General features: G+C 43.1%; 1 protein-coding gene across 1 annotated transcript in view; it reads left to right on the top strand.

Annotated features, from left to right (window-relative positions):
• The window catches only part of exoc5 (exocyst complex component 5), a 93,809-nt gene that overhangs the window by 8,499 nt on the left and 67,739 nt on the right, over positions 1–17,571 (top strand). Inside the window, exon 2 of the mRNA XM_068039208.1 lies at positions 2,382–2,476. Within this exon, the coding sequence (XP_067895309.1) occupies positions 2,382–2,476 (95 nt within the window). The remainder of the gene's footprint in view (positions 1–2,381; positions 2,477–17,571) is intronic.

Raw genomic sequence — 17,571 nt, 5'->3', positions numbered from 1 at the left:
ATGGAGCATCGACAATTGTCTGGCGTAGACAATACCAAAGATTCACAACCCTCTGAAGAAATTTCTCCTCATCTCCGTCTTAAATGATTGACTCCTTATCTTGATATTGTGGCCCCGTTTTCTAGATTCCCCAGCCAGGAGAAACAACTTCTATGTCTACTCTGTCAAGCCCCTTGAGAATCTTGTATGTTTCAATGAGATCACCACTCATTCTTAACTCCAGAGTATAGGTCCAATCTTTTCTCATAGGACAACCTCTCATCCCAGGATCTACTGTAGTGAATCTTCACTTTACTGCCTCCAATGCAATATACCATTCCTTAGATATGGAGATCACAACTGTGCACAGTACTCCAGATGTGTTCTTACCAAAGCCCTATATGGTTGTAACAAGACTTCCTTATTCTTGTCTTCAAACCCCTTCCAATAAAGGCCAATATGCCATTTGCCTTAGAATTCTGAAGACGGGAGAAAGTGTCCGCTGGAATGGGAGGAAGACTCCTGGCCAAAGAAGTGGGTGTGGGGGCGAGGGAAGAAGTTTGAGGTGGGGGTGTAAGAGGATGAAACTGAGGCCTTTGCTGAGGACTGATGGTTCTGGGTCAGAGGCAGTAGTGAAAACATGGCAAGCGATAGGGTCAGATGAAAGTGAAATGGAAGAAAGATCGGAGGGGCTTCGATGCCAGAGCTGCTTAGTATTTCCAGCATTTTCTGTTTTTATTTCAGCTTTCCAGCATTGCAGTTTTTCCTTTTGATTAGGCATACAGTTTAATTGTGTAAAATTAGTATTCTTTAAGTACTGTGGCATGTGATTTCCAGGAAAGGTTTGGTGTAAAGGCAGTGTTGTGCTCCCCCCCCCCCCCCCCCCCCCAAGGAACTTTACGCATCTAAGCTGGTTTTATACTGAAACCTTGCTGAGCACACATTTCCTAGGCTGTGCATCTCTAGGCCAAGTCTGCCAAAACTGCTCATTTGCATAAATCCACCACCACCCCCCCCCCCCCAGCACAAAAGAAGCTCATACAAGTTTCATGGATTTATGCAAATAGTATGCTGGCATTGGTGAGGCACAGAGCAATGTCACCTGATAATGGCATAACTGCAATTTCTGGGGTTTGATGACAATTATCTTCGCTTTCTTAAGAAATTTTGCCATTGCAACCTGCACTGTAAACCAAAGTGCTGTCAATCTCAAAGCAGCTGAAATTGTTTGGACCTTGCTGCCACATTCCCCCCACTCATTGAAATGGAATAAGCGGATGGAATGGCATTCCCAACCCTTCCAGTTCATATTAATGGACGAGGAGCAGCTGCAACTAAAGGGCTGAGTATGAAGCACCATGACAGGACACAGCAGCCCACTTGCTATTACCCTTGTTGGCGATGCTGTGTTGATATAAGTTTTACAATGCTTTTTACAGTCCAGTGTAGGTAAATGAGCTTTGCAGGAAGTTTGGGCTTAGGGGCGGCACAGTGGAGCAGTGGTTAGCATTGCAGCCTCACAGCTCCAGGGACTCTGGTTCAATTCTGGGTATTGCCTGTGTGGAGTTTGCAAGTTCTCCCTGTGACCGCGTGGGTTTTGGCGGGTGCTCCGGTTTCCTCCCGCCGCCAAAGACTTGCAGGTGATAGGTAAATTGGCCATTGTAAATTGCCGCTAGTGTAGGATGGTGGTAGAGAATATGGGATTACTGTAGGGTTAGTATAAATGGGTGGTTGTTGGTCTGCACAGACTCGGTGGGCCGAAGGGCCTGTTTCAGTGCTGTATCTCTAAATAAATAAAATAAAGTGCCAGTCGTTCTAATTGGCCCAGAAACTGCTGTAAATTTCAGTGCAATTTCTGCACATATGCGATCCAGGAAATTTGGGACAATGTTTTAAATTGTGAACTGTGAATAAAATCATTTTTATTTTATGTACATAATGCAGTCACTTATGTTCAGATGAAGCAGTATTAGCATTAAGACCTGGTGTGTAATCACATTGGGTGTTGCTGTTGAGTGTTCCATTCATCCTTTTGGTTTAATTAAACACAAATGAAAGTACAAAATAATCTGCACATGCAAAATAATTATGCATATACTCAGGAGAAATGATATGTGCAACATCTATTGTTCTGAATTAATACAATGACTATTTGAAAAGAGCCCAAATAAATGATCTGAGGTCATTAGAGGAGATGTTAACACCTGTACACAAGATGTAAAGGATATAAAGTAACTTGCTTTTGCCTACGATAATTGAGTTAACAGGTCTGCATCTCAGCTCTGGAATTCCCTAATTAGCTGTGCTATAATTTTAATTGTATATTATTAAATATACTTAGCACTTCAAACTTACTTTTTTAGTCGTTGGTGTTGCATAGATTTTTTTTATTTTGTTTACAGGAACCTTTTGATGTTGATGAGTACATTGAACGTCTAGCATGGAGGACACCAGGTGGTGGTTCCAAAGGCGGACCTGAAGCCTTTGATCCAAAAAGGTGCTGGATTTCGATGAAAGTTTTTGTGCAATTTTTAAACTGTTGCAGGAATGGTTTATTATTTTTGTATGGTATAGCATAAGAAAAATAGAGGAGTCTGTATATTATGAATAACATTCCAGTCAAATGGATTGCTTTGTTCCTGGTGGACGAAGTAGCTAGCTAGCTTTAGTGTATGCAGTGACAAACAGGAATGCATTGGAACTGTTGGCACCCTAGTGCTTCTTATATAATTGGTGTGTCTGTAAGTTATAGCTTTGGGTAGTTTTAAAATTATTTTTGTACAGTTGATAGCCAGCTCGTTGAGAACTATCAGGGTTTGTCACTTAGTGATTGCTGAGTGAGAGTGTATGCATAACTTATTTAAAAATTTCAAGCTGTTGGCTCAGAAGAAGCCCTTCCATGCTGGGTGTTGCCACACAAATTCTGTTTTCCACATGCGAGCAACTGTTAAATCCTCACGGGCTTTAACATTGAAGAAACGCTATTGTTGGTAAGGGATGGAACTACCAAAATAATCCTAGTTTTTATTGAAAAGCTAAACACCTATTCGCTTGAGTTTCATAAAGCATTGAGACTATTCTGGTTGGCTGATGTATTATGTTCTTTGGGTGGGTGGGGCAGGAGATATGATAATGACTCCCTGTTGAAAGGAGTCTTAAGTTAGCGTAAACATTTTAAAAAAATGTTCCGTTAAAGGGACTGCATCCTGTATTTGTGCTATGGTTTACAAGAAAACTCTTAAAACACATCCATTTCATGCAGCATGTTCTAGATGCACAATTTTTGACATGTTAAGTTGCAGCAGGACTGTACAAATGCAGTGGTTTACAAAATTTAAGTGACAAAATCACTGTTTAATGGCAGAAGCACAGTTGCCAAAAGGGTTTTTGTCTCATGAGACAAGAATCTGCATCTATATTGACCTCCAGTCTAAAAGGGACTACCTGTACTTTTAAGAACACTAATGATTTTATGTCATCAGACCTAGGCTTCATATTCAATGGAAGACATTGCCTTAAATTGGTTTTCCTATTGTGTAGCCAAATATACATTGAAACAAAGTATGCTCTATGTTTTGTGTCCTTGCACGTCCTCCATGTAATGCTGTCATCAATTCCTCTTGACAATATATTTTTTGAAAGCCAATCTTATTGAGTAGCAAGAACAGTTAGACTGGGAACATTTGAACATCATAGTTAATCTTTATTTACTGGACCGTTCTCCTGGGAAGATATAGACATCCCAGGATGATGCTTATTTCCTGAAGCATTTAAGATACAGTTTGCTGTGATGTATGTTCACAAAGGATGACCTTTAAAGGACTCTCTTCATCAAAGGAAATAATGCTTTTTAAATGCATAGATTTTCTGAGTTCTTTGCTTTGCTTTATATATGAGGGCTCTCAAAGCAATTCTCTGCTTTTTTCCAAGATGTTTTAGTCTACTGAAAAGCACTGCAATGATTTTGGACTTTTTCGTTTCTTGTGTTGAAACAATTTCTATCTCTTGTAAATCTGCTTATTATACTTGTAGTGTCCTGTGTGCCCATCTGTGTCTTGTTACATTTTGGGGTTTCTTTACTCTTTTTACTGCAAATACGTTTACCTTTTGTGTTTCAGACTACTTTCATAGGTGAATTTTAGCTCTCCACATCCTAATAAAACTGCTAGTCCTGATATCTAAATAAAATTCATGGTGTGCCCAGGTGATGAGAAGAATAACTTTTTCAGATTATCTCAGCATTTGGTTCTATCCTGTGGCTTAATCGGTTTCTTGACTTTGTAAGCCAGGAAAATAGCACGACAGTAGATCTTGCCTTAAGCTTTAACTGCCAAACAAATTTAAGCATTAGTAGAATAAGTGAATATTATTAGTAACCTGACCTTTTCTACAGTACTTGTTAAGTGTATCAGACTGTTGCACTAAACTAAATATATCACAACTTCATCTATGAAGTTATCTGGCTGAAGTATTTCTCATGGTGGCTTCAGGTAGATTCACTGTGGAAGCTACAGATGGGTCACTGATTTGAATTAAATTGCCAATCAAGCACATTTGAATAAATTTGTTTAAACATGTTTGTGACCTTTTGCCTTCCCAAAGGTAACAGTAGCTGGGGTTACATGCTTATCTTTGTATTCACCTTGCCAAAGTGTAATAGGGAAGGTTGCATTTGGTTAGGTCAATATTTATGCTGGTAAAGGGGTGGAGTGGAAAAGAGAAATCCTTTTGTACTGGATAGCAGGTTCCAGTGTACGTGTAAATTGAGGTATCTGAAGCTAGTCTTTGACCATTCAAAGAGGTAGGATTCCCTGATTTCTGCAGAGCATCCTGTTTGAGGAAATACCCTCCATTTCAGTGTGATTAAGTGTAACCAAGAGTTGTCCAAATTTTTTGATGTTTTGAAAGATACTAGGTGATTGGGTTGGTTGCACATATCCTGCAGCCAGATGACAGGCTGTTGTATGTCTTCATTTCTGCCTTCCTGTACATTAGGATGCCTGTGCTCACTTGTTGGAGGTTCGGTGGCCGGGGCAACCAGGCATGAGATGGGAGTAATCTTGTGTGGTCCCCCACCACAGTATTGTAGGAAAGCTGAGGACATTGGCATGCACTGTTCACGTGGGATGTGAAAACAGGACTGCAATCTACTTCCTGAGTGTGTCGCCAAAGTCCATTCTTGCCCGAGGAGGAATTTCCACTGGTGTTTCTCAAATATTAATTCTGCAGCCAAGGAGAGCATCAGGGTAGGTGTGTTATTACTGTGGTGCACCACATTAAATAACCACCTGGTGTTGTCCCTGGAGAGATGAACTATTTGGACGTTGTGGACCAACCCAGAAATGACAGCACGTAGACGGGAAGCTTTTGGCTAGTATTTTATAGTTTAGTGAGGGGAAATATAGGCCTGTATGATGAACATTGCTAGATCTTCTACTCTTTCCATCCTTTCCCTATTCTTCTCATTTGCACCCTTGGGATATATGCTTTAGATTAGATTAGAGATACAGCACTGAAACAGGCCCTTCGGCCCACCGAGTCTGTGCCGAACATCAACCACCCATTTATACTAATCCTACACTAATCCCATATTCCTACCAAACATCCCCACCTGTTCCTATATTTCCCTACCACCTACCTATACTAGTGACAATTTATAATGGCCAATTTACCTATCAACCTGCAAGTCTTTTGGCTTGTGGGAGGAAACCGGAGCACCCGGAGAAAACCCACGCAGACACAGGGAGAACTTGCAAACTCCACACAGGCAGTACCAGGCTTTATTGGGTGTTGGGCAGTGAGATAGAGTTGTCCATTTGTTTAATCTCTCCCCATGCACCTACAAAGGCTCTGGGCTGCTGTCAATGCGTGGGCATGGTGGTCAGCCTCTTGAATTGTGTCCAATGTCAGATCCACTGTCATCTGTGGCAAGGAGATATCTGGTGTGTTGGATGAAGGGTATGGGCCTGTCCATCCCTAGGACTGCAGGAATATGAATGATAGTGCAATACCCCTGATTGTCTACATCTTTTCTAGGTCCTATTTTAGCAGGAGTGTAACTGGGCTTTGCTCCTGTGAACTCAGGACACCAACTCCTTTTAGTTTCCGCATAGCTGCTCCTACAGTGGAGCTCACTGATCATTACATTTGTATTTTGGATGGCTATTATACTATACTGGTCAGTGTGCTGTTAATAAATGAGGTTAGTAGACTTTGGGTCAAATTAACAGGAGTTTATTTATCTTGACTCTAAGTCATCTACATTAACTCTGAGCAACGCAAGGCTCAGACACGTTGCATCATGTCCTGTGATGATGCTTAAGGTCTATATACATCATCTACCCAGCAACTGCTTATGTACATTATACAACATCTCCCTCAAGTCTCTGACTTCATTCATCAGGTCTGTAACGCTGTGGGGGTCTCGGGACTTTGCCATACTCTGTTCTTTTACTTGTTTGGGTTATTGGGTCTTTCACTTCATCACTTTCCTGCGGGTGGGTGGAACTAGTGGATGACTCATGTTTTCTGCTTTCACTGTCATCTGGGTGATCTGTTGTTGGTTGTATCACCGGTTCATCAGCTGTCTCTGGTAGCTGATTCTCTTGATTTTTCCCTATTTGTTTTTTCTGAGATGTCAGAACCAAAGATCTTCTATTTCTCTTTATCCATCCCTGGTTTCTCTGGACTATATCAGATCGGGGATATGGAGATTTCTCCATCACTTCCCCACTTCGATCCTGATCTTTAATGCAAACCAAATCTTCAGGTCGTAGGTCTGTTTTGATTTTTTGCTCTCTAGCATCTATCATGATTCTGTTTGGATTGACCTCTGCTTCTCTTCTCTCACCCTCATCCTTTCTTTGTCTTCTGTACTGATTTGTGGTTGAAGGGTTCTTGGGAGTGTGGGTAGTTATGTCCTTAATCTCCTACCCATTAGCAACTCACATGGGGCCAACCCATTCTGGAGTGATGTTGATCGATTGTTTAATAGTGCCAGCTGAAAATCCTCATTCTTTTTCAGTGGCATTTTCATGGTTCGAATGCATCTCTCTGGTTCTCCATTGCCCTGGGGGTACCTTGGTGAACTTGTAACATGGGCAAACCCATACGTTTCTGTGAAATCTTTGAAGCCTTCATTCTTGAATTGTGGACCACTATCAGAGAGTGCCATGTGTGGCGAAAATTTATTTGAGTGATTTGATTACTTACTTCAGAATTCTGGCCATGTATTGGTTTGACTTCAGCCCATCTGGAGTAATAGTCAACGACAATAAGGAAAATGTTCCCTTTGTGTTCAAACATGTCCATTCCCAGGCTGTCCAATCTTAAAACCCTTTGGAATAACTAATTTTTCGTCGTAGACTAGTAAGTTGTCCACAATAGTAAGTTGGTTTCGTTGCTCATGATACTTTCTTAAAACTGGGTTATTAGGCATCTATTCTGGCCAACCTTCTTGGCAAAACTGTCTCACTTTTTCACAGTCTTTGTCCTCTTTCTGTAGGTTTCAGATTTGGTGTAATATTTGAGCAGTTGCTGGCAAATCTTCAGTTATAACTATAGCAAAGACTTCCACTTCTTCCAGGAATGAGAGATCTCACTTCAGGTCTAGCAGTTGTTGCTCTTGATAATGCATCACCGGTCACCTGATGTTTCCCTAGGACATATTCAGTTGTGCCATATCTAATTAGTCGTAGCCGAAATCTCTGTACCCTTGGGGGTAATTTAGCTAGTTCTTCTGAATTGAGCAACATCACTAGTGGCCAGTTTCGATCTTGACCTTGAGGCCCAGTACGTAGTCTGAAAATTTTTTGCATGCCCATGTTGCTGCTAATGCTTCCTTTTTAATCACTGCGTACATTCGTTCCTTCACTGATGACGAACGAGAGGCAAAGTATACAAGCTTGCGCCGTCCATCTTTCTGGATCTGGAACAGGACTGCACCTAATCCTGTTGACGATGCATCTGCTACAGTAATGGTCACTAGCTCCGGATCATAATGCACCAAAACCTCTGATGAAGTTAACATTTCCTTGATCATCTAGAAAGAATTTTTCTGACAGTCTCCCTAGCACCAGACATTGCTGCTCTTTAGCAGTTGTCGTAAAATGTCGTTAACAGTAGCTAGATTTGGTAGGAATTTCTCCACCTGGTTAACCATACTCATGAATCGCTGTAAATCTGCTATATTCTGTTGTGTTCTTTGGCTCTGGGAAATCCTTTATTACCTTCTTCTTTGGAACTATTTTGGGACTTGGGGGTACTCATACAAGGAATGCACAAAGTTAACATGCAAGTGCATCAGGCTATTAGGAAGGCAAATGGCACGTTGGCCTTTATTGCAAGGGGATTGGAGTACAGGTATGAGTAAGTCTTAGTTAAACTGTACAGGGCTTTGGTGAGACCACACCTGGAGTACTGTGTGTAGTTTTGGTCTCCACGTTTAAGAAAGGATATACTTGCACTGGAGGCAGCACAACAAAGATTTACTAAATTGGTCCATGGGATGAGGGGGTTGTCCTGTGATGGTGAGAGGCTGAGTAAATTGGGCCTGCATTCTCTGCAGTTTAGAAGAATGAGAGGCGATCTAATTGAGACATACAAGATTCTGAAAGGGCTTGATAGAGTAGAAGCTGAGAGATTGCTCCCACTGGTCAGGGAATCTGGAACATGGGGACACAGTCTCAGGATAAGGGATCAGTCATTCAGGACTGCGATGAGGAGAAATTACTTCACACAAAGTGTTGTGAATCTTTGGAATTCTCTACCCCAGAGGGTTGTGGATGCTCCATCATTGAACACATTTAAGGCTGGGATAGATAGATTTTTGGTCCTGCAGGGAATCGAGGGATATGGGGAGTGGGCAGGAAAGAGGAATTGAAGCCCAAGATCAGCCATGATCGTATTAAATGGTGGAGCAGGCTCAGCCGGCCATATGGTCTACTTCTGCCAGATGCCAGATCCATCAATAAGAACAAAGATAATTACAGCACAGGAACAGGCCCTTCGGCCCTCCAAGCCTGCGCCGATCCAGATCCTCTCTCTAAACATGTCGCCTATTTTCTAAGGTTCTGTATCTCTTTTCTTCCTGCCCATTCATGTATCTGTCTAGATACATCTTAAAAGACGCCATCGTGCCCGCATCTACCACCTCCGCTGGCAACGTGTTCCAGGCACCCACCACCCTCTGCGTAAAGAACTTTCCACGCCTATCCCCCCCTAAACTTTTCCCCTTTCACTTTGAACTCGTGTCCTCTAGTAATTGAATCCCCCACTCTGGGGAAAAAGCCTCTTGCTATCCACCCTGTCTATACCTCTCATGATTTTGTACACCTCAATCAGGTCCCCCCTCAACCTCCGTCTTTCTAATGAAAATAATCCTAATCTACTCAACCTCTCTTCATAGCCAAGGAACCTCACTGTCAATTGTGAGAATACACACTTCTCATTTAATGCGAGACTGACTTCTTGTAATCTGTATAATACAGTTCTTGCCCTTGTGTCAAGTTCTTTTTGGTTTGCTCCATCAATCAGAACATCATCCATAAGGCAGATATACTCTCTACGCCGTCTGGGATTGTTGACCTAGTCCGCTGGAATATCTCTGGTGCCGATGCAATACTGAATGGCAATCTGTTGAAACAGAAACTACCAAAGAGTGTGATAATGGTAGTTAACAATTTAGACTCCTTGTCTAAAGGCAACTGCCGGAACCCGCTATTTGTGTCTAATTTGCTGAATAAGGAGCTTTTTTTCAATTTGGCAAGGCTGTTATCGACTGATTCCATAGGGCGAATCTCACTCTCGCTCTCTCTCTACAGCTTTATTGAGTTGGGCGAGGTCCACACAAATTCTAAAAGACCTGTTTAGTTTCCTTACTGGAACTACCTCAGAGCACTACCTAATGGGTTTAGTTACTGCGGAAATAACTCCTTGGTTTAGCATGGTATGGGTTTCCTTCTTGACCTTTTCCAGGAGTGGATGTGGGACCTTTCTCGGTGTGAACAAACATACCGGTTCTGCCTTTTTGTTGATGCTGTGTTTTTAGTTTCTCTAAACCTTCACATAATTTGCGGAATTCAGCTCTAAAATCGCTGAGCTGATTCTCTTGTCCATTGATCTCTTCCACTGTGCATAACAGCTGTAAGGCTACTGAGTAGTGAACAGGCTTGGTTCTTTACTACATAAAGGGTTTCTGGAATAGTGTTGTTTCTGTGTGTTGAGGTTGTTTGTATTTCTCCTACATCCTGTTAATTGAATCCCTCCTGGCCCATATAATTTTTTGTTAGAATCATAGAAGGTTTACAGCTCAGAAAGAGGCCACTTGGCCCATCGTGGCTGTGCCAACTGAAAGATGAGCCCCCCAGTCTAATCCCACCTTGCAGAATTTGGTCCATAGCCCTGTAGGTTACGGCACTTGAGGTGCATATCCAGACATCTTTTAAATATTCGTTGGTTTTCCTAAGCCGTTCCTTCCTCGGCATGGTGTTTTATTGGATAGGACAGAAACTGCTGCTCCTGTATCTAACTTGAAGTTGGTTTATGTTTAATCGCTAAGATTGTGCTTCCCAGTAATCTTTGTTTTTCTCTTGCACTTCCCCAAGGAAGGGAGTATTGATCATTTGTTTCTCTTTTATTTCCTTTTCTTTTTTGCTAGTCTGCAGCGTTTGTTTCCTGCTGAAAGTGCCTCCTTTTCTTGCACCAGAAACATTCAGCTTCCTGGGCTGGGAAATTTTTCCACCAGTGCTGTTCCTGGCCACACCTACTGAAATTCAGTGTTGCTGCCTGTAGATGTCTTTCCCGCCTCTCGGGCTTTCTGGTGTCATTATTCTGTCCTCTCCACAGACTCAACTGATTCTAGAATTTTTGAAGTTGGATTCCCCCGAACTAGCAGTCGATTAAATTTTTAGACCTCTGCTGATGCTCTTTCGACTGAAGCTGTTCTGACAGTGCTTGGTCTATGACCCTGACTACTCTTCTGTCCCATAGAAAATAGGAGCAGGAGTAGGCCATTCGGCCCTTCGATCATGGCTGATCATCCAAACTCAGTACCATGTTCCCGCTTTCTCTCTATATCCCTTGATTCCTTTAGCCCTAAGAACTATATCTAACTCTTTCTTTCTTGAATATATTTAATGATTTGGCTTCGACTGCTTTCTGTGGTAGAGAATTCCACAGGTTCACCTCTCTCTGCGTGAAGAAATCCCTCCTCATCTCAGTCTTAAATTGCTTACCCCTTATCCTTGGCTCCCCTGCCATCGGGAACATCCTTCCTGGATCTAGTATGTCCAGTCCCGAATCAGTTCTTCTCGTAAGCTCCCGTAGTGGCAATCCTCAGCTATTTTATGGAGATCATTAATGAATGAATCAATACTTTCACCATCTTTTTGAGTGCGTTTGTTGAATTTCACCCTTTCCACGGTAACATTCTTTCTGGTCTTAAAGTATCCCTCCAAGGCTTTTATTACTTCACCATACGGGGTTTCCTTTTCATCAATTCCCAGGGTGGTTAAAATGTCATCTGCACTGCCTCCCATGGCATAAAGTATTATGTGTCAGGTCGTGTCGCTAGACCCGATGTAGAAGGGTACCTGCTGAATATTTGAATCCGTCTCGGTTATGCTTAGGCCTGGCTGGGACCCGCTGCTTGCTTGAAGCTCTCTGGTAAGGGTATCGACTTCTCCATGCTTCTCTCCAATGTTTTCGATATCTTTTATCTTAGCCCTACAAAAGTCATTTTTACTGCTGCTACCATGTACTATACTTGTCAGTGTGCTGTTAATATTAAATGAGGATAGTAGACTTTGGGTCAAGGTAACAGGAGTTTGTTTACAGGGTCTTATCTCTAAGGTATCTACATTAACACTGAGCAACATGAGGTTCAGACTCATGCCATCACATCCTGTGATGATGCTGACGGTCTATATACATACTCTACCTAGCAATAGCTTATGCACATTATACTACAGCACTTTAATTCATCTTTTCTACTCTTTCCCAACCCTCCACCTCCCCAAAGTGAGGTTAGTTAGATTTAATCTGTCGGTCTTTAGAATCACATTGCACTTATCTCAAAATGCCCTGATTTATGTGGGTGGACAATGTCAGCAGTTCCTGGGAATCTCTGAGGTGGGTGGCATCAGGATTTTAAGTAGTGTTCTCTGCGTTTCAGATGAGGACCCTATTGATGGTGAACCATATTTTAGCAGTTGACAGAGGGATCTTTTAGGATGCTTTTAGCAATGATGTGTCTGCTGGGACTGGTGTTTTCCGTGTCCCAAAGGGGTGGAAAAGGGAATTTGTGCATGCAACATTCGTGAGTGTATCCTGCCTTTGTGGCGTTTAAGAATTATGGAGAAGTGTTCCTTTCTGGTTTTGCAACTTGGGGTCCTGTAGCATGATCATCTGGGGCAAGGATGAAAAGAGACACCTGTGTTATACGAACATACGAATTAAGAGCAGGGGTAGGCCACTCGTCCCCTCGAGCCTACTCCGCCATTTGACAAGATCACGGCTGAGCTGATTGTAACCTCAACTCCACATTTCCTCCTAATCCCAATAACCTTTCACCCCCTTGCTTATCGAGAATCTAGCTACCTCTGCCTTAAAAATATTCAAAGACTCTGCTTCCACTGCCTTTTGAGGAAGAGATCCAAAGACACTCGACCCTCTGAGGGAATAAATTTCTCCTTATCTCTCTCTTAAATGAGCGACCCCTTATTTTTATACAGTGACCCCTAGTTCTAGATTCTCCCACAAGAGCAAACATCCTTTTCACATCTACCCTGTCAAGACCCCTCAGAATCTTATGTTTCAATCAAGTTGCCTCTTACTCTTCTAAACTTCAGTGGATACAAGCTAAACCTGTCCAAACTTTCCTCATAAGATAACCTGCCCATTCCAGGTATTAGTCTAGTAAACCTTCTCTGAACAGCTTCCAATGCATTTACATCCTTCCTTAAATAAGGAGACCAATACTGTACACAGTACTCCAGATGTGGTCTCACCAATGCCCCATATGACTGAAGCATAACCTTCCTACTTTTGTATTCAATTCCCTTCGCAATAAACGATAACATTCTATTAGCTTTCCTAATTACATGCTGTATCTGCATACTAACCTTTTGCGATTCATACACTAGGGCACCCAGATCCCTCTGCATCTCAGAGCTCTGCAATCTCTCACCATTTTGATAATATGCTTTTTTATTCTTCCTGCCAAAATGGACAATTTCACATTTTCCCACATTATACTCCATTTGCTAAGTCTTTGCCCACTCACTTATCCTATCTATAATGCCTTTGTAGCCTCCTTATGTCCTCTTCATAACTTACTTTCCTACCTATCTTTGTGTCATCGACAAATTTAGCAACCATACCTTCAGTCCCTTGATCCAAGTCATTTATATAAATTGTAAAATGTTGAGGCCCAGCACTGATCCCTGCGGCACACCACTCATTGCATCTTGCCAACCAGAAAATGACCCATTTATGCCTACTCTCTGTTTCCGGTTAGCTAGCCAATCTTCTATCCATGTCAATACGTTCCCCCCTACACCATGAGCTTTTATTTTCTGCAATAACCTTTGATGTGGCACCTTATCAAATGCCTTCTGGAAATCTAAGTACAATACATCCACCGGTTCCCCTTTATCCACAGCACATGTTACTTCAAAGAACTCCAATAAATTGATTAAACATGATTTCCCTTTCACAAAACCATGTTGACTCTGCCTGATTACCTTGGATTTTGCTAAATGCCCTGCTATAACGTCTTTAATAATAACTTCAAACATTTTCCCTGTAACAGATGTTAAGCTCACTGGCCTGTAGTTTCCTGCTTTCTGTCTCCCTCTCTTTTTTTTGAATAAAGGATTCGCATTGGCTATTTTCCAATCTAATAGAACCTTCCTCGAATCTAGGGAATTTTGGAAAATTAAAACCAACGCATCAACTATCTCACTAGCCACTTATAAGACCCTAGGATGAAGTCCATCAGGACCCGGTCCCAGCACTGATCCCTGTTCAGACCTGTTATTTCTTTTCTAATAAATAGTTAATTTTACTGTTTAAAGAAACCTGGCTGGTGTGCTTTATTCTGGGGGAAAAATAGTGTTTAATTTGGCTAGTTATCAGGAGGTGGGAAACTTTATTTGATATGCTATGACCTGTGGAGTAGTGGGACCGAATTAACAGTGCAATACTCCTGCCTTGGTTGTATCGCTTTCTCGGGGATTCTATTGTAAGGGGTACATATAGGCGTTTCTGTGGCCACAAACGTGACTGCAGGATGGTATGTTGCCTCCCTGGTGCTAGGGTCAAGGATGTCACGGAGTGGCTGCAGGACATTCTGAAGGGGGAGGGTGAACAGTCAGATGTTGTGGTACACATTGGTACCAACGACATAGGTAGAAAGAAGGATGAGGTCCTGCAACAAGAATTTAGGGAGCTAGGTGGCAGATTAAAAAGCAGGACCTCAAAGGTTGTAATCTCCAGATTACTCCCGGTGCCATGTGCGAGTGAGTGGAATAAGAGGATAGAGCAGATGAATGCGTGGCTGAGGAGATGGTGCAGGAGGGAGGGCTTTAGTTTCCTGGATCACTGGGTCTGTTTCTGGTGAAGGTGGGACCTGTCCAAGTTGGATGGGTTGCACCTGAACCGGAACTGGACCGACATCCTTGCTGGCAGGTTTGCTAGTGCTGTTGGGGGTGAGGGGGGGGGGGTTGAAACTAATTTGGCTGGGGGTATGGTAGGGGATGATTCACAGTCAAATATAGCAGAGATACTGAGTCAGTCTGGAAGGCAGAGCAAATTTTTTTATTTTTTTTTATTCCTTCATGGGATGTGGGTGTTGCTGGGCAGGCCAGCATTTATTGCCCATCCCTAAATGTCCTTGAGAAGGTGGTGGTGAGCTGCTGCTTTGAACCGCTGCAGTCCATGTGAGGTAGGTACACTCAGTGCTGTTAGGTAGGCAGTACCAGGATTTTGACCCAGCGACAGTGAAGGAATGGGGATATAGTTCCAAGTCAGGATGGTGTGTGACTTGGAGGGGAACTTACAGGTGGTGGCGTTCCCAGGCATTTTCTGCCCTTGTCCTTCTAGATGGTAGAGGTCGCGGATTTGGAAGGTACTGTCTGAGGAGAGAGTGACTGCCGTGCATCTTGTAGATGGTACACACTTTTGCCACTGTGCGTCGGTGGTGGAGGGAGTGAATGACACCCCATCCACAAACAATCAAGTGGGCTACTTTGTCCTGGATTGTGTCGAGCTTCTTGAGTGTTGTTGGAGCTGCACCCATCCAGGCAAGTGGAGAGTATTCCATCACACTCCTGATTTGTGCCTTGTAGATGGGGGCAGGCTTTGGGGAGTTAGGAGATGAGTTACTCACTGCAGAATCCCTAGCCTCTGACCTGCTCTCGTAGTCATGGTATTTATATGGCTATTCCAGTTCAGTTTCTGGTCAATGGTAGCCCCTAGGATGTTGGTAGTGGGGGATTCAGCGATGGTAATGCCATTGAATGTCAAGGGGAGATGGTTAGATTCTCTCTTGTTGGAGATGGTCATTGTCCAGCACTTGTGTGGCGCGAATGTTACTTGCCACTTCTCAGCCCAAGCCTGGATATTGTCCAGGTCTTGCTGCATTTCTGCACGGACTGCTTCAATATCTGAGGAGTCGTGAATGGTGCTGAACATTGTGCAATCATCAGCGAACATCCCCACTTCTGACCTTATGATTGAAGGAAGGTCATTGGTGAAGCAGCTGAAGATGGTTGGGCGAAGGACACTACCCTGAAGAACTCCTGCAGTGATGTCCTGGAGCTGAGATGATTGACCTCCAACAACCACAATCATCTTCCTTTGCGTTAGGTATGACTTTAACCATTGGAGAGTTTCCCCACTGGTTCCCATTGATTTCAGTTTTGCTAGGTCTCCTTGATGCCATACTCGGTCAAATGCTGCCTTGATGTCAAGGGCAGTCACTCTCACCTCACCTCTTGAGTTCAGCTCTTTTGTCCATGTTTGAACCAAGGCTGTAATGAGGTCAGGAGCTGAGTGGCCCTGGCAGAACCCAAACTGAGCGTCACTGAGCAGGTTATTGCTAAGCAAGTGCTCCTTGATGGCACTGTTGATGACACCTTCCATAACTTTCTGATGTTTGTTTGAGAGTAGACTGATGGGGCGGTAATTGGCCAGGTTGGACCTGTCCTGCTTTTTGTGTACAGGACATACCTAGGCAATTTTCCACATTGCCGGGTAGTTGCCAGTGTTGTAGCTGTACTGGAACAGCTTGGCTAGGGACACAGCAAGTTCTGGAGCACAGGTCTTCAGTACTATTGCCAGGATATTGTCAGGGCCCATAGCCTTTGTAGTATCCTGTGCCTTCAGTCATTGCTTGATATCACGCGGAGTGAATCGAGTTGGCTGAAGTCTGGCATCTGTGATGCTGGGGACTTCAGGAGGAGGCTGAGATGGATCATAGATCTGTTAAGGCACAAGTGAATAATGCAAAGCTGGATTGCATCTGTTTTAATGCACGGAGTCTTGCTAGTAAGGCAGATGAATTGAGGGCATTGATTAACACATAGAAATATGATATTGCTATCACAGAGACATGGTTGAGGGAGAGGCAGGACTGTCAGCTCAATATTCCAGGGTATAGAATCATCAGGCGTGACAGGGGAGGGTGTAAAAGAGGAGGTGGCATTGTACTATTGATCAAGGAGTCAATTACTGCAGTAAGGAGGGATGATATCTTGGAAGGTTCCTCAAATGAGGCCATAAGGGTAGAACCTAAGAACAAAAGGAGGGCAGTCACTTGGCTGGGAGTGTACTCCAGGTCTCCAAACAGTCAGGGAGAGATAGAGGAACAGATATGTAGGCAGAGTGTGTAAAAGTAATAGGGTAATAATAGGGGGTTTCAACTTCCCCATTATCAACTGGGATAGTCTTGGTGCAAAAGGCTGAAAGGGGGCGGAATTCTTTAAGTGCATACAGGAGAGCTTTTTAAGCCAGCACATTGAAAGTCCTACAAGAGAAGGGGCAGTACTGGACCTAATGCTAAGGAATGAAGCCGGACAAGTGGTAGAAGTGTCAGTGGGGGAACATTTCCGGGATAGTGACCATAACTCTGTAAGACTTCAGGTAGTTATGGATAAATCCCCAGGTATGAGATATATCCCAGGCTGTTATGTGAGGCAAGGGAGGAGATAGCAGGGACTCTGACACAAATTTTCAAATCCCCTCTGGCCACAGGAGAGGTACCAGAGGACTGGAGGACAGCAAATGCGGTACCATTATTCAAGAAGGGTAGCAGGGATAAACCAGGTAATTACAGGCCGGTAAGTCTAACATCAGTGGTAGGGAAACTATTGGGAAAAAGTTCTGAGGGACAGGATTAATCTCCACTTGGAAAGGCAGGGATTAATCAAGAATAGTCAGCATGGCTTTGTCAGAGGGAGATCATGTCAAACAAACTTGATTGAATTTTTCGAGGAGGTGACTAGATGTGTAGATGAGGGTAAAGCAGTTGATGTAGTCTACATGGACTTCAGTAAGGCTTTTGATAAGGTCCCGCATAGGAGATTGGTCAAG

This window comes from Heterodontus francisci, chromosome 9 (genome assembly GCF_036365525.1).
Source record: "Heterodontus francisci isolate sHetFra1 chromosome 9, sHetFra1.hap1, whole genome shotgun sequence".
Classification (NCBI taxonomy): domain Eukaryota; kingdom Metazoa; phylum Chordata; class Chondrichthyes; order Heterodontiformes; family Heterodontidae; genus Heterodontus; species Heterodontus francisci.
Note: the sequence above shows the minus strand (reverse complement) of the source record. Positions and strands in the feature narration are given on the sequence as shown.